The 21418-nt window shown below is 38.5% G+C and overlaps 1 protein-coding gene and 1 pseudogene across 1 annotated transcript; both read left to right on the top strand.

The window, feature by feature from the left end:
- The first annotated feature begins 1178 nt into the window (after positions 1-1178).
- On the top strand, positions 1179-1278 carry LOC118971043 (U6 spliceosomal RNA; annotated as a pseudogene).
- Positions 1279-6478: 5200 nt separating this feature from the next.
- On the top strand, positions 6479-14684 carry UTP23 (UTP23 small subunit processome component). Its single transcript, XM_017656515.3, has 3 exons — positions 6479-6769; positions 9759-9933; positions 13791-14684. The coding sequence occupies exons 1-3, from the start codon at positions 6582-6584 to the stop codon at positions 14169-14171; spliced, it is 744 nt and encodes a 247-aa protein (XP_017512004.1). The 5' UTR covers positions 6479-6581; the 3' UTR covers positions 14172-14684.
- The last annotated feature ends 6734 nt before the right edge of the window (positions 14685-21418 follow it).

The following is a 21418-nucleotide window of genomic DNA, read 5'->3' on the forward strand; positions in this document are numbered from 1 at the left end:
TTGTGTTCGGCCATGTTTTGGTTCTGTCCACCTGCTACCCCCAGTAGCAGGAGACATAATGAAATTATTTTTAAATGTTTATTGCAAGAAAAAGAAAACCTCTCTCCCAACCACAGAAAAATGTCTTTCTCTTTTATCTGATTGGAATCAATTTAAGTCATATGCCTCCTCCTGTGTACATGTGAAATGACACCATGTGAGGTTATACTTTGTAGAACTAACTGATTTGTTCAGTATTATGAAAGGAACAATAGAAAGGGTAAAGAGAGTCAATGAAAAGAAAATAATATTCATTTATACATATGACCCAGCATGTGGGTATTCTCTATACATTCGCTATAAAATAATAATAATTTTAAAAATGACATTTGACTTTCTCATTCCAGTATTTTGATTTATGACTTAACAACTAATATTAAAACAGTGGTCTTAGCTTTACATTTCCCTGTATAGCCTCAGAAGATGACTGGTTAGCCAGAGACGGGTATGATTCCTCAAGGGAGGAACAACCTAAGACAGGCACAGTCGCAGGGGGCCATCAGGTGAGAAATTGGGGATCAACAGAGGTGAGGCTTAGAACCTCACCCCCCCCTGTTTTGAGAAAAATCTTCTGCATCCATGGATGTTTTGTTGCCCTTGTCTAGCTTGGATTAATACTTAAGTCTATAGGCACAGACCTGATCATCTACATTTGCCCTCTTACAGCACTAAATTATGTTTTCTACCTTTATCTTGCATCTACCTACCACTTCAGCATTTAATTAAAAATAATAATAATAATAAGGGAGAAATGTGGGATTCACATATAAATCAAGTATAAAAATCAAACGAATAATCATATCTGACTTGATTGTTTATAGTTCATGATGCGTGATCAAAACCAAAAGTTTCTGTGATGACTGCCCTTGCACTGTTCACCATGTAAGAACTTATTCACTATGTAAGAATTTGTTCACCATGTAAGAACTTGTTTGTTATGCTTTGTTTGTTATGCTTCAGAAGATTGGAGACTGTTGAGAATTAGGCTTGGGGTGGATTAATGATTGTGCATTGAGCATTGACTTCCCTATACAGAATTTTATTGTTGTTAACAACCATTTGATCAATAAATATGAGAGATGCCCTCTCAAAAGAAAAAAACAACAACAAAGTGGTCTTGTATTGAAAGTATTTGCCCAGTGCTCACTTGGGCAGCACATATACTAAAATTGGAATGATACAGAGAAGATTAGCATGGCCCCTAAACAACAAAAAAAATAAAACATTTGCACAGATTCTAAGAGTGGCCTTTATTTTGTGTAATATCATGTAATTAATACCTGGTATTGGGGTGATTAAATTATAAATAAAAGACTTTGAAATAATATTCTACTGGGTTACTGAAAACCTGTTTAATTCCTTGCCACCAGGAGTTCAGTTTCTGCTCTGAAGTTCTCCTGCTGCTTAAAAATATATACAAAACCATGAGTAAAAGGATTGTCTTCAACATTTAGTTCAATATAAACAGTTTTTTTATAAAATCCTTTTAATGCTGCAATCTGACATAATTTTCTATCTTGAAACTCGTTTAAGCAACAGTAATAATATTTGCTTACCTAGAGTAATTTTAAGATTCAATAATCTAAAGTACTTTGGTAGAGTAAAATGAAAGACCCATACAGTATGAACTTCTCGGCCAGTTTCAGTTGACTTAAAATTTAAATGCCACTTTGTTAAGCATCAAAGTAAAACATTTTGCACGTTGCTGCCACTTCTTAACTTTTCTCTCCTCTCTACCAGTTTTTGTTTTTACGACTTGACTTTACACCATTAAACATGTTGTAGTAAAATCCCAGTTGAGAGTACTACTGAGATCTGTTACAGTGAAGTACTGAATTCCTTTTGATTTACCTCACCTGGCAGTATTTGTTCTCTATATGACTTCATTAAAATAAACTATTAAAGCAAGCAGATTTGCTAGTCTCAGTTTCAGCCACCTGACAATAGTCCTCTGATAACCAACAGTAGGTACTTCTTGATTAATGTCTGGGTTAGAAACATCCTTGGCAAACAGAAATCCCTTGAAACTCTTTTCTAAGAGACAGTTTCTCCTTTGTCATTTCCCCTGGAAGGAGAGCTCACTGGTACTAGCTGGGCCAACAAGACAGACATCCTGCTTGCTTTGTTTAGTTGACAATTGGGTGACACTAACATTTTCTTGATGTTTCTTGCCCAAGAAGCTGGGGATCTTCATATTTACCTAACTTATAAACTAGGATTTTGAACCTTTTTAAAGAAAGGGCATATTTTTGGCAAACACTAACCAACGTCAAATGTTCATTGAAGACATCTAAGACAAACCGATGTAAAGAGAAAAGCAATACAAAATTCTCTAATTCTGGCGAGTAGTTTTAACTTACTCTGTCACTTAGGATTGGGTTTGGCTGCTTATAAAAGAAAATGTGTCAATGTAGGTTCATCCTTGATAACAACAAAAAAGTACTGTTCTGGTGAGTGATGTTGCTAATAGGGGAGGCTGGCATGTGCAGAGGAAGGGTTATATGGGTATCTCTACCTTCCTTTCAATTTTGCTGTATACCTAATACTGCTCTTAAAAAAGTTGCCTTAAAAAATGAAAAGAAATTTGGGCAGCACATATACTAAAACTGGAACGATACAGAGAAGATTGGCATGCCCCTAAAAAAAAAAAAAAGCATTTGCACAGATTCTAAGAGTGGCCTTTATTTTGTGTAATATCATGTAATTAATACCTGGTATTGGGGTAATTAAATTATAAATAAGAGACTTTGAAATAATATTTTACTGGGTTACTGAAAACTGTTTAATTCCTTGCCACCAGGAAATAATATATTTTTAAACCAAGGTATAAGTTTATTTTACTTCTCATTTTAAAACAAATCCAGGTAGAAAGCCTAGATTTTGGAAGGTAGTTTCAGTCACAAATGACGCAGACTCCTTGTTTTATATGCTTTGGCCAACTTAACACATGGACTCCATCTTCAAGTTTACCTTAGGGTCCAAAATGTGCTGCTAGTGTTCCATCCCTCACATCCAAATTCCAGGATGTAGAAAGAAAGCAGGTGGGAAAAAACAAGTGCCATCACTAAGGTAAGTTGGCTTCTTTTAAGCAGACTTCCCAGAATTCCCCTGTAGCATTTATACTTATGTATTGTCTAGAACTTAATTATGTGACTAAACTGCATAGAGGGCTGGGCAATGGATTCTCTTTTCTGGGCACATTACTGTCCAGCATAAAATCAGGAGTCTATTACTAAAAGGAAGAGATATTAGGTGCCAACTCACAGTCTGTGCCTCAACCATTGTATATGGCAATTTTATGGGAGATTTCATACAGTCGTTAAAAAAATGAGAGCTATGCCAATTGACTTGGTTGTGTGTGGGGGCAGGGGGACTTTCCACAAGGTTTGCAAGAACAAAATGTATAGAAGTGATAGAATATGAATCCATTTTTAATAACACAGTGACAAAAACCTCTACATATGTATGCAATATGTATGCAAATGATATGTAAGTATACAAAAATGGTAAATGCCTGAAGGATACACAGTAGGTTGTTAATGTGTTATTGGGCAAGGGGAGGGGGCATGAATATCTTTGTGTTGTTCCATTGTTCCGCTTGTTATAACAAGCATGTGTTATTTTTGTAATTTGAAAACATAAAAATGTTTTTAAAAATGTGGCAGCTTCCAGACCCAAATTGGATCATATATGAAAATTTACAGTAAGCAAGACCAGGATGAAATCTATCCTAAGGGATCAGAGTGAAGAATTTAATAGACTCTCAATACAAACCAATTTACCTAAGTTGTTTTAAATGATTTATTTAGGGAAATTATTTATTTAGAGAGTATGTTGGCCAGATAACATTAGGAAGAACACTGTATTCTTTTTGAGCTAATGGATGTTAAAAAATGTTTATAAACATTTAAATATGAATGTAAGCAGAATCATATCACAACAGATATCTTGTTTGAATCATCTGGCATACTAGCATTTATGAAATTAAACAAAATAACCTTTATGAATTGTAATTAATGTTTACCTGTTCAAATCCATTTAGACCATGAATCTTTCATGAAAACAGTCTTGTTGGGGAATTAGTCACACTTTGCAAGAATAAATCATTCTCATGTCAACTTGGCTTCATCAAAATTTCATGAAGAAAAAAATCCTCAAAAACATGTACAACATCACATTATAAATTATATTTGATCCAGACATAATAAAGAATATGAAAAAGCAAAGAAAAATAAACTAATCCCTACCTACCTCAGCTACATGTCTATTTGTAGTGGAAAATGTCCAGTGTTTTCTGAGAAAAGGCTAGCAGCTAGCAACGCTGAGACATTATTTTTCCTGCACTATAAGGTCAAAGAACTTTCCAATGGCTATGAAAATTTTAATAATGATATTATAATATTTTTCAGAATAAAATTTCAGATTTAAACTTATATCCAAATAGTTGATCTAATAATGGTAATATTTGGCTTCTGCCTTGTTTGTGGCCAAATATTGATTTTCCAATACTAGATCATTTGGCATTGGGAGAAAAAGTATTCAGTAGACCATTTAATGAAAATATCCCATTGGATAAACATTGGTGCTTTACTGCAAAAGGTCCTTCAGGAACACTAATATGAAGAATAATGACTTGGGGAGACTGTAACAAATGTCACTGCCTTTTTGAGTAGTATCCCTCTCCAACAATGCTTGTCTGAATTAGAAATGGGCATTTTAAACAAACACACTAAGAGCCTTTTCTGTTATGTCCTAGAATCCTGTTCTGAGAAACAGTGCTACAATAGAAAACTCTGTTTTAAATTTGACAATCACTGTTGTAGACTCTCTTCATGTTTTAGTCAAGTGTCCACATGGCACTGTCATAAACACAGAGTTTGAGAAAAATTTAATTTAAAAAAAACTTGAAAAATTATGCTGTAGTTTAGCAAACTAAAAAAAAACGATGGCATGGCATGGACCCAGTGGGATAGAGCTGGTTGATAAATCTGTGAATCTTTTTTTTTTTAATGTTTTAACTGTTCTGCAAGGCAGGAGTGGTATAATTTCTGAGTCTAATGGTAGTATAGTCGGAGTTGGGGGCTGGCAACAGGGATAGAGAGAGGATTTAAATTGGAAATTTGTGAACAATTATTCTTCAGAACCATGAATCCAGTCCTCCAATAACTCTTCATGACTTCCAATTTCTAAATTTCTTTTCAGTTAAACAAAAGCAGCCATCTAGGTGATGTGCTGGCAATCAGGACAAACCAAGCATTTCAGGTTTTAGTTCCAATTCCTTAAACCTGTATCTTCACATAAAACTCCAAATGCAAATAATACATCTCAATCACTTTGTAAATCATTTTTCTGTGTTAGTTCGGTCAATCTTTGGAAAAAACTAGATTTGGGACAGATACAAGGCCAGGACAAAAATGCAAAATTCCATACTTCCCATTCTTTAATTATTTTGTTTTGAATTAAAGTGTATACTTGGCAAATAACTGCTGGCAAACTCAAAACTATGATTCACTCCCTTAATTAATCAAGTTGATCAAGCAATTACTGAACTTTCAGTTTTGTTCCTTCCTGTTACAGTATGCAACCTTCCTACTTCAGAGACTACAGATGTAAAAACAGTTGGTAAAAATGATCTAGTCCTTCCAACCAGTTTGACCGTGAAGAACCCAGCTCTCTTGGGTTGTTGCTCAAGATCAGCTTGGGTTAGTGGCAGAAGTAGGACTCAAGTTTAGGTATTCTGACTCTGAAAACGAAGCTCTTGAGAGTTCCTTCCAAACACCAGGTGTGAGTGATTTAGGATGGTCTTAAAGAGGAGATGCAAAACGGTGGAACTTTCCGCCCTACATTTAGGTGAGGTCCCGAGCGAGGGTAGTAGCTCCTTGGCGGGGGATCGTAGCAAGAACATTTGATCTGCAGGCTGGCGACTGGGTTCCAGTGATAGTACTGACATTGAAGAACCACTTGCCCTTAATATACGTACCTAACTTCTTCATAGGGAGGCAACCAGTACAAACCTGCCCATTTATAGTTGTCAAATACAGGTTAATTCCTTTCCTTCCCCAACTTGGGAATTATAAACATTAAAGGGTAAACTACTTGGAATAGTACCTGGAACATATTAAAGTTCAATATTATCATTTATTATTGTAGTGGAAATTATTGTTTAATTTCATAAATGCTAGTATTACGCAGTCTATCTTTCAGACGCTGACGGCTTGCCCAGTGACGCGCTAAACAGCGCGGAGATGATCTTTTACTCTGGTTCCTTACTTCGTAGGTGCGCCCCGGCGAGTAATCGTGCACCCACTGAGTTTCGCGTCAGGCGACAGCTCGGCGGGTCCCTTAAAGCGCGGGCACCAAGTAAAGCGCGCACTCGTTAGGGCGTGACGTCACCAGAGGGCGGGCCCGGGAGGTGGGGGCGTTTGCTTCCGGGGCCAAGGGAACTTCCTTTCCGGGACAAGGCGGTCCCGTCGGCGGTGGACAGGTAGGTTCGTGTTCCTGCGGCGTTCTGGGCCCGTGGCCTCGGTCCCAGTGAGCCAGGCATGAAGATCACGAGGCAGAAACACGCCAAGAAGCATCTCGGCTTCTTCCGCAATAACTTCGGAGTCCGTGAGCCCTACCAGATTCTGCTGGACGGCACTTTCTGTCAGGCGGCACTGAGGGGCCGCATTCAGCTGCGCGAGCAGCTGCCCCGCTATCTAATGGGGGAGACGCAGCTGTGCACCACCAGGTGGGCCTGCGCGGGAGGGCGCGCGGGTATCCTGCGGGGTGGAGGCGAGGCCGCTGCTCACGCCTCCAGGGCAAGCACCCGAGGTGCGAAACGCCCCGCCCACGAGGAGCTGACCGGGAAGTTGGGGCCCTAAGGAGGTCAGGCGAGTAACCACACTGTAGGCAGAGTACAGTGCCCAGCGAACTTTCGCGTTAGCCCGGCGACTAAGACCACGTGCTTTGTAGTCTGACCTGGCTTCCAGTCTTGATCCCAGGCCTACCCAGCTCTGTGATTTGGGGCAAGTTACTTAACCTCTCTGAGCCTTGGATTTCTCAACTGTAAGTAAGAGACCATAACTATTGATAAGGTTGTTGTAAAGATCAGACAAGATATAGTGTGTGTAGAGCGCTTCACTGGCGTCTGAGATGCAACCTACTCCTCTCAAATGGTTGCTGTGATTTCCATAGCTTTTGCTATGGTAAATAAATTGTCCAGCTTCACAACTTACCTGTAAGGTAACACTTTCCATTAAGTCAGGACTCGAGATTAAAAACTTTCCCCAGAGTCATTTCTGTATTCGACTGTTCAGTACCAGCCATATGCCAAGCACTAGTGTAGTCACTGAGTATGACTTGGTGAAGAGGACAAGCATCCACCCCTGTGGCCAGTAAAGTGCGTAAGTCAGCCTCCAATCTGTGTGTTTTGACTCCAGGTTTAAAGCTTCCCCACCAATTCAAACTGTGAGAATATTTAAGATGGAACCTGGTGGGGATGGGAGAGAGGGAGGATGGAATCATGGAAGGTGCAATAGAGGAGGTAACTTGTGAGCCCAGTGGTTCAGTTCTGGGGAGGGGAGGAGACTATTTTGAGTGACAGAAAGTGACTTGTGGGAACTTCTTGAACAAATTATGGAGTTGTGAAATCCCTGGGAAAGAGGTAAGAGCACCGGGTACAGTTGGAAATAAAGCTGGGAAAAGATAAATTGAGGCTACATCATGAAGAACTTTTTAAAAACTTAACGGTTTTTATTGTAGAATATTTACCTTTAAAAAAAAGTTAAAAAAAGAAAATAAAAGGACCCATAACACCACACCTATGAATTTCTGCTTCTAACATGTATCATCCATCCAGTTCCTAATACACACACACATGGGCTTTCAACTGTGCATTTGATATTAATGGTCTGCTTTTCTCACATAAAACTGTCCAGTGAACACTTTCCATATTCAGAGCTTTTCAAGTAGTTCCTCAGATGGATTATACATATCCCCAAATGATTGATCCCCTTAGCTTAGCAGGACTGCCAGACACATTTGTAAATGGCTCTTGCATGCTCCCGAGTAGATTGCTTCTGGCTATGCATCTTGTCCATTTATCCCTGTGTTCCATAGAAATATTAACATTTTTAATACAATGCTATGATACGAAATGTTTGAGAAGTACTGCATGAAAATATGTTTTATAGTCTTTTTCCCCCTAAAAAATTTATTTGAACTTATGGAATATTTCGTACCTACTCAAAAGTAGAATCAGCAGCTTTTGCAATTAACATGGCCAGGCTTCCAGTTATCTTTCCTGCCCGTCCAACCTTACCGATAGTTTATTTTAAAGAATATTATTCTGTCAATTCTTGGTGTTTTACATGAAGAGATTATATGCTGTCAAACCTGAGAATTGTTTTTTAGAAAGACAAATGCAACAGTGTGAGGGGTTAAGTTGGAGGGAGACCCAAGAGAATGAAGACAGGCAAACCCATTTCGTGGTTGTCCAATCAAGAAATAATGGGAGCCTGAAACCTGGGGAGAGGAAAATGGGAGAGGAAAAGCAGAGACCCAAAGGTTCTAGTAGGAGACATTACTGACATAGACACCAACAGCTGAGATATAGCTAACAGCTGATGGGGTAGGGGTAGGGGTGAACAAGAAAGGGTCAAGTCGGTGTTCTGACTGACACTCAAGCTGTCTGAGAAAATAAATTCAAAGAATTAGCAAGCCCTGGAGAAGTTTGGGGTCAGGGAAATAGCTTGATTTTTAGATACAGTGAATTTGAAGAACTGATGCCAGGACATCCATACCACAATGAAGAGTTGGCAGTTTGGGACTGAAACTCAAAATAGAAGTCAAAACTAATGACTGCAGAAAGCAAAGCAAAATTTCTTTTCTAAAAAACAAACCCAAAACTAATGGGATGATAAAAGGTGTTAGGCAAGGTACAGTCTTACAAGGGCTGGCTCAGGGTGAAGAAATCTTGGACTAAGTAATTCTCATGATTTTCTGTTAGTTTGATAGAAGAAGTGGCAGGGGAGCTTATTAATATGCTAATATTTGACCCCACAAAAGGTGCAGATTTGGGGATGAGAAAGGGAGCTGGAAAATGTCACTATGTCGTTCTAATACGGTATTTTGTAGATGACACTTTGAAAGACATTGGCTGATATTAATGTGAAAAAGGATTGTTTTTAAATAATTTGATGACTTGAGAATTTTTACTTTGTGGAGCTGAAAGTATTTTGAGGGTGTGCCAATTTGGACTTGCAATAGAAGCACAAAACTATCGTTGGGGTGAGGCATCTGTTGTCAAACTCCTTGGATTCACATTTCATCTCTACAACTTAGTAGTATGAATTGGGGCATGTGACTTGAAATCTCAGGACGAGGTGCTCTAAAGTCAGGATAATTTTAAAGTAAACTGCCTAACTTCTAAGTAAAGGCTGTTTTGAGATTCAATGAGAATTTATGTAAAGGGAAGTTAGTAGGGTGAGTGGCACATAATAAACACTCAATAAATTTTAACTGTTGTTTTTATTCTTTCTACTTGGCATATGCATTTTCCAAGTCTTTTAGGAGTGAAATGGCTGTGATATGATTTGTGACTCCCATATGGAAAAATTCAGATTCTGATAATATAGTTTTAGTTGGAAAAACATCAAGTATTGTTTTTTGTACTTGTATGTAAACAACTGATTTGTGTCTGTTATAATTATAAGCTGCTAATAGCATTTTTCTTTCAGGTGTGTATTAAAAGAGTTAGAAACATTGGGGAAGGAATTATATGGGGCAAAACTGATTGCACAAAAATGCCAAGTTCGAAATTGTCCCCATTTCAAGGATGCAGTGAGTGGATCAGAATGTCTGCTTTCCATGGTTGAAGATGGAAATCCTCATCATTATTTTGTGGCAACACAGGTGATACTACTTTTTTTTTATTAAGGTATCATTGATATGCACTCTTACGAAGGTGTCACATGAAAAACAATGGTTACTACATTTCACCCATATTAGCAAGTCTCCCCCATTGCCCCATTGAAGTCATGGTGCATCAGTGTAGTAAGATGCCACAGAGTCACTACTTCTCTGTGCGTCACTGTCTTCCTCATGATCCCCCCCCACACCATGTGTACTAATCATAATATCCCTCAATCCCCTTCTCCCTCCCTCCGCACTCACCCTCCCTCACCCCTTTCCTTTGGTAACTGCTAGTCCCGTCTTCGAGACTGAATCTGCTGCTGTTTTGTTCCTTCAGTTTTGCTTCATCATTATACTCCACAAATGAGGGAAATCGTTTGGTACTTGTCTTTCTCCGCCTGGCTTATTTCACTGAGCATAATACCCTCTAGCCCATGTTGCAAGGTAGAATTTGTTTTCTTCTATCACTGAATAATATTCCATTGTGAATATATACCACATCTTCATTCATCTACTGATGGACACTTAGTTTGCTTCCATTTCTTGGCAATTGTAAACAGTGCTGTGATAAACATAGGGGTGCATATGTCCTTTTGAATCTGTGATCCTGTTTTCTTAGGGTAAATTCCTAGGAGTGGAATTCCTGGGTCAAATGGTATTTCTATTTTTAGTTTTTTGAGGAACCTCCATACTGCTTTCCGCAGTGGTTGAACTAATTTACATTTCCACCAGCAGTGTGGAAAGGTTCCCTTTTATCCACATCCTTGCCAGCATTTGTTGTTCTTAGTCTTTTCTATGCTGGCCACCCTGTCTGTTGTGAGGTGCTATCTCATTGTGGTTTTAATTTGCATTTCCCTGATAATTAGCAATATGGAGCATCTTTTCATGTGCCTGTTGGCCATCTGAATTCCTTCTTAGGAGAATTGTCTGTTCATATCCTCCACCCATTATTTAATCGGGGTATTTGCTTTTTGGATGTTGAGGCGTGTGAGTTCTTTATATATTTTGGATGTTAACCCCTTGTCGGATATGTCATTTACAAATATATCCTCCCGTACTGTAGAATGCCTTTTTGTTCTGATGATGATATCCTTTGCTGTATAGAAGCTTTTTAGCTTGATGTAGTCCCATGTGTTCATTTTTGCTTTTGTTTCCCTCACCCAAGGAGATGCATTCAGGAAAAAGTTGCTCATGTTTATATTCAAGAGATTTTTACCTGTTTTCTTCTAAGAGTTTTATGGTTTAATGACTTATACTCAGGCCTTTGATCCATTTTGAGTTTACTTTTGTGTATGGGGCTAGGACAGTAATCCAGTTTCATTCTCTTACAGGTGGCTGTCCAGTTTTGCCAACACCAGTTGGTGAACAGGCTGTCATTTCCCCATTGTATGTCCATAGCTCCTTTATCGTATGTTAATTGACCATATGTGTGTGTGTTTATATCTGGGCTTTCTATTCTGTTCCATTGATCTATAGGTCTGTTCCTGTACCATTACCAAATTGTCTTGATTATTGTGGCTTTGTAGTAGAGCTTGAAGTCAGGGAGCATAATTCCCCTCGCTTTATTCTTCCTTCTCAGGATTTCTTTGACCATTTGGGGTCTTTTCTGGCTCCATATGAATTTTAGAACCATTTGTTCTAGTGCGTTGAAGAATGCTGTTGGTATTTTGATAGGGATTATATTGAATCTGTAGATTGCTTTAGGCATGATGGAACTTTGACAATTATTAATTCTTCCTTTCCATGAGGATGGGATGTATTTCCATTTATTGGTGTCTTCTTTAATATCTCTCTTGAATGTCTTGTAGTTTTCAGGGTATAGGTCTTTTGCCTGCTTGGTTAGGTTTATTCTTAGGTGTTTTATTCTTTTTGATACAATTGTGAGTGAATGGAATTGTTTTCCTGATTTTCTCCTAGTTCATTGTTAGTATATAGGAGTGCAACAGATTTCTGTGTATTAATTTTCTATCCTACAGCTTTGCTGACTTCAGATAATAGTTCTAGTACTTTTGGAGTGGATTCTTTAGGGTTTTTTATGTACAATATCATGTCATCTGCAAACAAGGATAGTTTAACTTCTTCCTTGCCAGTCTGGATGCCTTTTATTTCTTTGTGTTGTCTGATTGCCGTGGCGAGGACCTACAGAACTATGTTGAATAAAAGTGGGGAGAGTGTGGGCATCCTTGTCTCGTTCCCGATTTTAGGGGAAAAGCTTTCAGCTTCTCGCTGTTATGTATGATATTGGCTGTGGGTTTATCATATATGGCCTTTATTATGTTGAGGTACTTGCCCTCTATACCCATTTTGTTGAGAGTTTTTATCATGAATGGATGTTGAATTTTATTGAATGCTTTCCAGCATCTATGGAGGTGATCATGTGGTTTTGTCCTTTTTGTTGATGTGGTAGATGATGTTGATAGATTTTCTAATATTGTACCATCCTTGCATCCCTGGAATAAATCCTACTTGATCATGATGGATGATCTTTTTGATGTGTTTTTTCATTCGATTTGCTAATATTTCATTGAGTATTTTTGCAGGTAATACTACTTTTAAAGCTAGAGTCTGTTTTAATCATTTCTATTTATACTTCATATGGTGCTATGTACAGTCAGGAAAAAATTAGGTGGAAGTGGTTTGTTAAAGTGTTTCAACTTTGTAAAATATAGGTGTCTTGCCAATGGGTTTCAGCCCAGGGCAAGTTCACTATGGATTCATTGAGGCCAAAGAATGACAATGGAATGTTCTTGGGGTGAAAGGGTTTATACCCAACTTTATTCCCACAGTGGCAGGTCAGTCACTAGAATCCCATCCACTCAGAGCAACTCTGCATGCAGCAAGCTGGTCTCTGTCTTTGCGTCTCTCTGCCCCCCACAGCCATCTCAGCCCTTGGTGCATCCACCACTCCAGTCTCTGCTCTCCTGCAGCCCTACCACCATGTTGCCCAGACTGCTGGGCAGAGCTCCTTATGTGGAGTCAGTAGCAATGTATTGCCCACAACATGTGTAGTGAGCTAGCTGAGCAGGGCCAGGTGAGATCCTAGCCATAAGAACTTTCACTTTATCCACAACTGGCTTTTGAGTTAATTGCAATCAATAAAAGCAGTTTTATTAGAGAATTTGAGGGCAGAAACTTAAGCATGTTGATTTCCTTCTTAAGTACTGAAGTTCCCTTTTTAAAAGTAAATTATTGATGGAGATGTATAGTTTAGAGTTCTTGAAGGGAAGATAACTATAGCAAAGACTTACGTTTTATGTTCATAAATGTTTGTCATATTCCTCTGTTTCATACTATTTCTCAATAAGTCATGTTTTATGTTATTTGAGACTGTACCACTAATATGGAACAGCTTTATAGACTGGGAGGCAAGAAAAGAGAGCCTCTGAGTTGATAGTAAGAAGTTCACATACATACTAATTTCCTTAAGCATGCTTTTAGAATTATAAATAACACAGTTAGAGGCAGTGCTGAATCTAGAATCTTAGCCATCTTATTCCTACTTTATTTCTATTATTTCAGCCTCTGTGAGCTTTCTTGACCCCTTCTGAAGCATGTCTTTGATAGAAACAAGGGACATCACCTAATGTATTTTACCTTTGCATTCCTTTGTAATTCTTGGTCCTAGAATATTGATAAATCCAGTTCACATTGTTGCCACTTAACCATTTCAGCTCAGTTTTTATGTTTCTCTTCCTTTATCATAAAATGTACTCCCGTTAGCTACACATACTGATTTGAAAAGTACATCCTATGATCTCTTATTTTTAATATAGCCCTCTTTAAGTTTGTAGAAGACTCTTTAAGGCATCTTGTTCAGTTGACATATTTGAACTAAACAATATTTTTCTTCTTAACAGGATCAGAATTTGTCTGTGAAAGTAAAGAAAAAACCTGGAATTCCTCTGATGTTTATTATTCAGAACACTATGGTCTTGGACAGACCTTCACCCAAAACAATTGCTTTTGTTAAAGCAGTAGAGTCAGGTCAGCTTGTCTCAGTGCATGAGAAACAAAGTATCAAGCAACTCAAAGAAGAGCAGGGTTTAGTGAAAAACCCTGAACAGGGAAGAAGAAAAAAGCGCAAGAAAATAAGTGGCCCCAATCCTCTTAGCTGTTTGAAGAAAAAGAAAAAAGCACAGGACACAAAATCTGCCTCTGAAAAGAAAAAAAAGAGGAAAAGAATCCGGAACAGATCTACTCCAAAAGTACTTTCTGAAAAGCAGAAAGCAGAAGGATAATCCTTAGACATCTTAAAAGACATTAAACTTTGAAAAGTAAATTTCTCTTTAAAACTGTGGAAGTACTCTGTGATGAAAGACTATTATTTGGTAAATGAATATTGACCCATAAGACTTAGCCTAAAATATTGTTAAAAAAAAAACAGGAGTGGATGAATTTAGGTGTGATCCTAGTTCTCTTACTCAGTGATTGAAGGTCGTTTTTCAGTGTAAAACTGTTGTCTCTTTCTGTGTCAACACCCTTCTGCCAAATATTATATGCAGTGAGTTTTAAAAAATCAAATAATACTAAAAGGCTTGTGACAAAAAAGAGTCCCACTTTCACATTCACAGAGGAAACTTTCCACTCATGTAGTGGTTGTAGAATTCACCTTCATTATTTCCAAATAATGTGAATATGCTGCTACTTTTTGATTCATCCATTATTCATTGACTTAGTACTACAAAGAATGGATATTTTGCTTATATATATTACCCTCCCATATTTCTAATATATTAATATTTCAATCTTTATATATTCCAAATTCAGTGTTTTCATTATTATAACTATAAACTGTTCACCATCGAACCAAGTAGCATACTATGATCGAATTTATTTCTTACAATACTTTTTGTTGTTCTGGAAGTTAATGACCTCATTTTCTTTCAGCATCTGACTTGGTCTTGCCACATTCTTCAGTAAGTGCAAAGGACCTCATAATATAATTTTTCATATGATAATATCAGGTAATTTCTTACCCCTGAGGATACTTCACGTGGAGCCCTCCATCCTCCGGTGTGGAAAGGTTCTCTGCCAAACATTTTACCCAGCTATTATCCAGGCACTTATTATCCTTTTCCAGAGATGTACTTTGTCACTTCTGTTTCCTAGGTTCTTCATTTTCTACATTCTTAGTTGTACCCTTTCTTGGTTTTCTCTTTTCTTGCAGTAGAGGATAGCATAGGTAGGAAGTATATTTTCTGAGGCTTAACCTTAACTGCTAATCTAGAAAGATAATGAATTCTTGGTTGAAAATCATTTCACTCTTGCTTATAAGGACCTAGGAGGAAAGAATCCCTTTATTTTCTTGAGTTCCTTTTGTCCAACAGGGAAGGTGATTTTCTTTTAGATGTAACCATTAACTTTAATAGCAAAAATTCCAAATAATATCTTTTTAATCTTGGCTGTATTATTTTTAAAGTGCCTAAACGGTCAATTCACTTAGGAACTGAATAATCAGACTTGTTTTTTTTAGCCCTTTCCACAGTAGTTTTAACTATCAGACCAAAATTATAATGTTTTTGACTAATATTGGAGTACAGAGTTCTTGAAAAAATGGAATCATTAGCTCATCACTTAAGAGTTGCCTGTGACACCTTAGGATCTTACATCTTTGTACTACAATTCTTTTTTGAAAAGTACCCTACTGCCCCCAACCCCAAAATCCCTAGCACTATTTGCTTTATTTTCTCCATACAATTTACGGAAGATGGCAGAAAGCAATGGGAGTACACACATGAGATCATAATCCATTTTGTGGTTCGGAAGAAAAAAAATTTGAGAACCTCTGCTTTAGAGGATAGCTACTAGCTTTGTTGGGGATAAAAGAATACATGTGCTTTTGAACTCTTGAAGTTTGCCAGTCTTAGTCTGAAAACTGTGTTTCTGAAAACCACTATCTTTTATGAACACTTCAAAATAAAATGCAGTTGAGTTTGGGCAGGATTTAGTATTCCGTACATTTTTGAAGCCCTACAGCCACTTTTCATCCCCGTAAGTATGTAAATTAAAACGAAGTCATAAAACAACTGGGTCAGAAGTAAAAAGATTTAGTGTCATCTATGCATAGAGTTAAGCAATTGTTACTGTATGTCTGCATCTAGGTAAGGCAAGATAGCTGTTTGACACATTTGATAGGTTTTCAAGGACCATTTGAGAGCTTGTATTTAAAATGTTTTAAAAATACATAGTTTATTTGTACCAAAGTTTTTCCTAAAAATCCTTAGATGTAAATGAAAAAAAAAGGGCAACTTGGCATAACTATATAATATTTTGAGATCCAGAATTAATTGGGAATAAAGGCAAAAGACAGGTGTCTGGACTGAGTTTAGGAACTAATTTGTCATTTGATCCTAGATTGGTAGCCTCCATACATTAATCATATACCCTTGTCAGTAAAAAAAAATATGTGTACACATAACATATATTTAAACTACAAAGATATACTACTCTACATAAAATATACATAGAAAAATTAACAAAATAAAGGATGGTACAGTAAACTTGAAAATCTTTGCTGTTAGGTGGCTCTATAGCTAATATTTCAAGACAAGGTTTATACTTATTACTCGTTATGAATCTACTTGAAGTAGTTCTTATAATTACATTTTTGGTCAGATCTGACTAGGTCATTGGTTTTCCTTTGTAGTATTTATGGCAAAGATTGTGTTAGAAGTAGGGTGTGTCAATATATATTTGTTGGACACATGAAAATAAGGTCAGGTCTACCACAAAGAGCCGCCTCTCATCCAGTTTCCAGACCTATACCAGTTCAGAGGCTCAGCCTCTTAATTTATGGGGTGGCTGAGTTCTCTTGACGAAGGACCCTGAAGCACTGCTACAAGTTTCCCTGTGGCCATTTTCTCGAGTGAATACACATTGGGGTGAAGATATACCCAGACCTCTTGGGGATTGCTTAACACTGGCTCTGAATTGACGCTAGTGGCTAGGGACCAAGAATGCTGCTGATTGAACATTCAAAGTGGGATGTCTTGGTCATGAAGTGGTAAAGTGATACATAGGCCAAGATTGAGTCACAGTGGGCTCAGTAGGTCTGTGAGTCAGCTCTGCATTTTTCACCAGTTCCATAATGTGTAATTGTTAAAGACATACTAGGCAACTAGCTGTGTCCCCATATCAGCTCCCTCACTTATGGACTATAGGTAATTAAGGTATGCAAGCTCAAGGGGAAGCTGTTCGAATTTCTACCAGGTTAATAAACCAGAACAGGACATTGTTGGTGGGATTGCAGAGATTAATACCATCATCACATACTTGAATGATGCAGAAGTGTTGATTCCTATTACATCCATTTAGCTACTCTGGTCTGTGTAGAAGGTGGATGGATCTTGAAGTATGACTAAGATTAATGTTAATCAGAGGGTGACTCACTTGCAGTGCTCTTCCAGATGCAGTATCTCAGATGGAGAAAATCCACACTGCTCCTTGCACCGGATATGGAAAATGCTCCCTCCCACCACCCAAGTTTTAAAACCTATATGCTAGGAACCCCAAGAGCAGTTTGCTTTTCCTTGCAGACTAGTAGGTACACCTTTGCAGTCATGCTTCCTGCTAAGTCAGCTTACCTGCTCTCAGCCATAATGTGGTCTGCAGAGATCTTGATCATCACATTTTATACAACATGCTGGCCCACTACACTGATGATACCGTGCAGACTGAGTCTGATGAGCACACCTCAGTGCACACCTGTGACACTCAAGGGTTTTCCTATGATTAGTTGACTGGGGGGGAAAGACTCAAACCTGATTTATAGATGTTTTCATACCATATGCTGCCCACAATCAAAAGTGAATAGCTGCAACATTAAAGCCCATTCACCGATGGCCCAGAAAGACTGCAATGGATGAAAGTTCTATCAGCAGAATTTCAAACAATACATCTTGTTTTGAATTTTCAAATAATATCTTTCAAATATCTTTTGAATTTTCAAATATCTTTCAAATAATACATCTGGTTGTCTACTTTGAATTCAGAAATGGCCAAAATTATAGATCTGCACTGATTTCTGAGTAGTTGCTAGTGGCTTAACTGGGTAGTTAAGGACTTGGAAAGAATCAAATTGGAAGATTAGTGGGAAGGATATCTCTTCAAGAAGTCTGTGGATCTTTCAGAATGACCACAGAGTGTGGAGATGTTTATGTCCCATTTGATTGTCCATCAATAGGCATTCACTATAGAGGAGGTTCTCAATACTCAGGTGGAGAAAATGGTACTTTCCATAGATGTCAGCTGTTTCCTTGCCGACTGAGTAGCTTATTCACTGGCCCCATGAACAAAGTGTGGGGGCCCGGCCTACGGCTGAGGATGAGCCCCACTCTAGCTGGACAATGCCCTAAAGATGGCGCCTGCTTCCTGCTCACCACCCTTTCCCCTCTTCCCTGTTGGGGATTGGCCCAGCAGACTTCCGTACCCGTGCACAGCTCGTGCTGCCCCTTAGAGTGGCGCATGACACCTATCCGCTTAAAGGTCATGCATGATACTGTCCCGGATTGGTTGGGTGACTGAATATAAGGGAGCCCGCCGGGAGGGAGAGGAGCTTCCCGACAACTGCTGTAACCGCCGTGAGAGATTAGACAATAAAGCCTAGAGAAGAATCAAGACCTTGGGCGTGTTGCTTCGGTCGCGACACAAAGTGGTTATGGTAGCAGGAATGGTGACTGTATGGGCTTCAACACCATAGCTAAAGTAGCTACCAGTACTGTCAAGTGCCTGACACACCAAACAGACCAGCACAGGCCAGTCTTCTGGGATCTGTTTGGGTTAGCAGATGAGTGGAACCTCTTCTCTGAGCTGAGACATTAGCACCAGTGGATTAAAGCATTCCTCAGAGGTTTCAGTTCCACAGGGGGCCTTCAAGCTTCTAAGTTTTAATAATTCTAGCCTTTCCCATTTCTCCCCTTTCCCTAAAGGCAGAAGCTGCTTCCTGCCGTTGCTACCTCCAGAATTCTTAACAGTTCTCATTTCACCTATTTAATTACCTTGTTAACTACTTGATTAATACTTGTTTTTATTAAATTCTCTCTGTTTAAGTAACTGGTGTGGCTTTTCTTCCTGCCTAGATCCTGATCTAATATAAGGGTTCTAATTAGCCAGGCCCAATTTGTTTGTGTCCAATGTGGAGGTAGGGGAAGGGGCTAGTTTACTCAAATTATATAGACTGAGATTGAATAAAGGATAGCCCACCAAAGAAAAATCATGGGTACTATTTCAAAGAAGGGTGAAGGATCAGACACAAAATCACACCTAAACATTAAGATAATCTTCAAAGGTCATAAAACACTGTCTCACAACTTTCCTCTCCGCTCCAAAAACCTTTGTAATAAAATTATTGTAAAAGTGAAAAAGACAAATGTAAATATGATGCCATTTTGAGACAGGGACCATGGGCTTAGACTGAGTGGGGTGAGGGCCTCTGGAAAAAACAAAGCAACATAATCCATTGTGAGATTTGCTTTGGCCTGCTGGGGGGCCCAACTTATTTTTCTGACTTTACCCAGGTGCTGCTTGTCTTCCTTCAGCCCTAATCAAGTGATTTGCAACCCGGGCAATTTAAAAAGCATAAAACAACATAGTAGAAACAGGAAGTATTCCATCTTGAAAATAAGATTGCATTTTAAAACTCAATTAGTTAAAAAGTAAATTTATTAACATACTCTTTAACAAACAGACAATAACTCAACCCACCTTGGGAGCAAAGCAGGCAGTTTTGAGTGATATGCTCCCAGACCAGGAAGCTGCTATCAGAGCAGTAAATTTCTTGTAAAGAACCAGGAAGACTAATAAGAAAATGTCTCTTCAAAGATAAACATTTTGGGACCATGTGGATAAAATGAGAGTTCCTATGGCCAGGATTCTCACCTGGCTCTGGTTGGCTAGCTCACTGCACACATGTGGGCAACATGTTGCTATTGACTCTATATAAGAAATTCCATCCAGTGCTCTGGGCAACACAGTGGCATGGCTGCAAGGCTGCCGGAAAGCAGAGCAGAACAGAGGCTGAAGTGGTGGCAGCGCCAAGGACAGAGGCCCAGAGAATGACTGTGTGGGATGACTATGCAGGCAAAGAGGCCCAGAGGCAGAGACTGGCTTGCTGCATGCAGACTCGCTCTGAGTGAACGGGATTTTAGTGACTGACCTGCCACCGTGGAAATAAAGTTGGGTATAACCTTTTCACCCCAAGAACATTTTACTGTCATTTTCTTTGGTCACATTGAATCCATAGCGAACTTGACATGGCTGAAACCCACTGGAAGACAGACCACTTAGCAGGTGTACACCCCTAGCCCTTTGTCTCTCAACCACCTATAAAACTCCTAGACAATGCACCACCCGGGGCTCTCTTGTCCCCTCCTGGCGTGAACCAGGAGCTCTGTCCTCTTGCTTTATCTCTAAATAAAAGCCTCTCACATGCTCTCCTACCTTGAGTGTTTGAAAAGTTCATTCTTTGACTCCCCAAACAAGAACCCTGGCATCACTTTCAACCCCACTTGAATTTTATAATTAAACAGAAAATAGCAACTATTGTCAAGGATGTGGAGAAATTAGGACCTGCATACATTGCTTGTGGGAATGTAAAATGGTGCTGCTACTTTGAGAAACAATCTGACAGTTCTTGGATTAACCTTGAAAACATACAGAGTGAAAGAAACCAGTCACAAAGGATTATATGGTGTATGATTCCATGTATATGAAATGTCCAAAACAGGTAAGTCCATACAGCCAGAAAGTAGATTAGTGGAAATCTGTGGTGGAAGAGATGGGGGCAAGCAGGGAGTAAGGAGTTTAGTGTTTCTTTTTGGGATAATCCAAAAATTCAAAAGTTGATTGTGGTGATGGAAGCAATGTGAATATATTAAACCATTGAATTTGTACACTTTAAATTGTGCTATGTAAATTGTTTCTCAATAAAGCTGTTTTGAAAAGTGTTATACACACTGTAGGGGTATAATACATACTTATTTGTGTACTAGTTTTGTAATCAAGTGAGTGGACTGAACAAAATGTACTTCTGCACTTTAGATGTTTTTAATAGAAACCAAAGAAATAAAGAAAATGTATGAATTGTTTCTAGTTTCTTTAAAGGAAAAAAATTACTGACAAGCTATTTGGGTGCTAATGTTTCATTTCTTTTTCTCCTGTGAATTAGTCCCAAGTGGATCTCTGCCAGCTTGCTAATGCTCACTGTCTATTCTGTGATGCAGTCAGAAAGATGCCATCTGTTCCCTTTAGTTGCCAAAATGTTACAAATTATCTAAGCCTTTCCACAGGTAGTAAATGCCAAAAAGGTCAATCTTCTAAATGTTCATCACCTTGCACAACTATTTTACAATGATGTTTTGTTCAACTGGATATGAAAGCGATAATCCTATATAATAAAATACAGTGATTTATGCAAATGAATTAGTGAATATCAATCTTTTATGTGGTGAGCAATATGACCATGGTGCTATTTAACTACATGATGTGG

The sequence above is a fragment of the Manis javanica genome, chromosome 2 (assembly GCF_040802235.1).
Source record: "Manis javanica isolate MJ-LG chromosome 2, MJ_LKY, whole genome shotgun sequence".
NCBI lineage: Eukaryota > Metazoa > Chordata > Mammalia > Pholidota > Manidae > Manis > Manis javanica.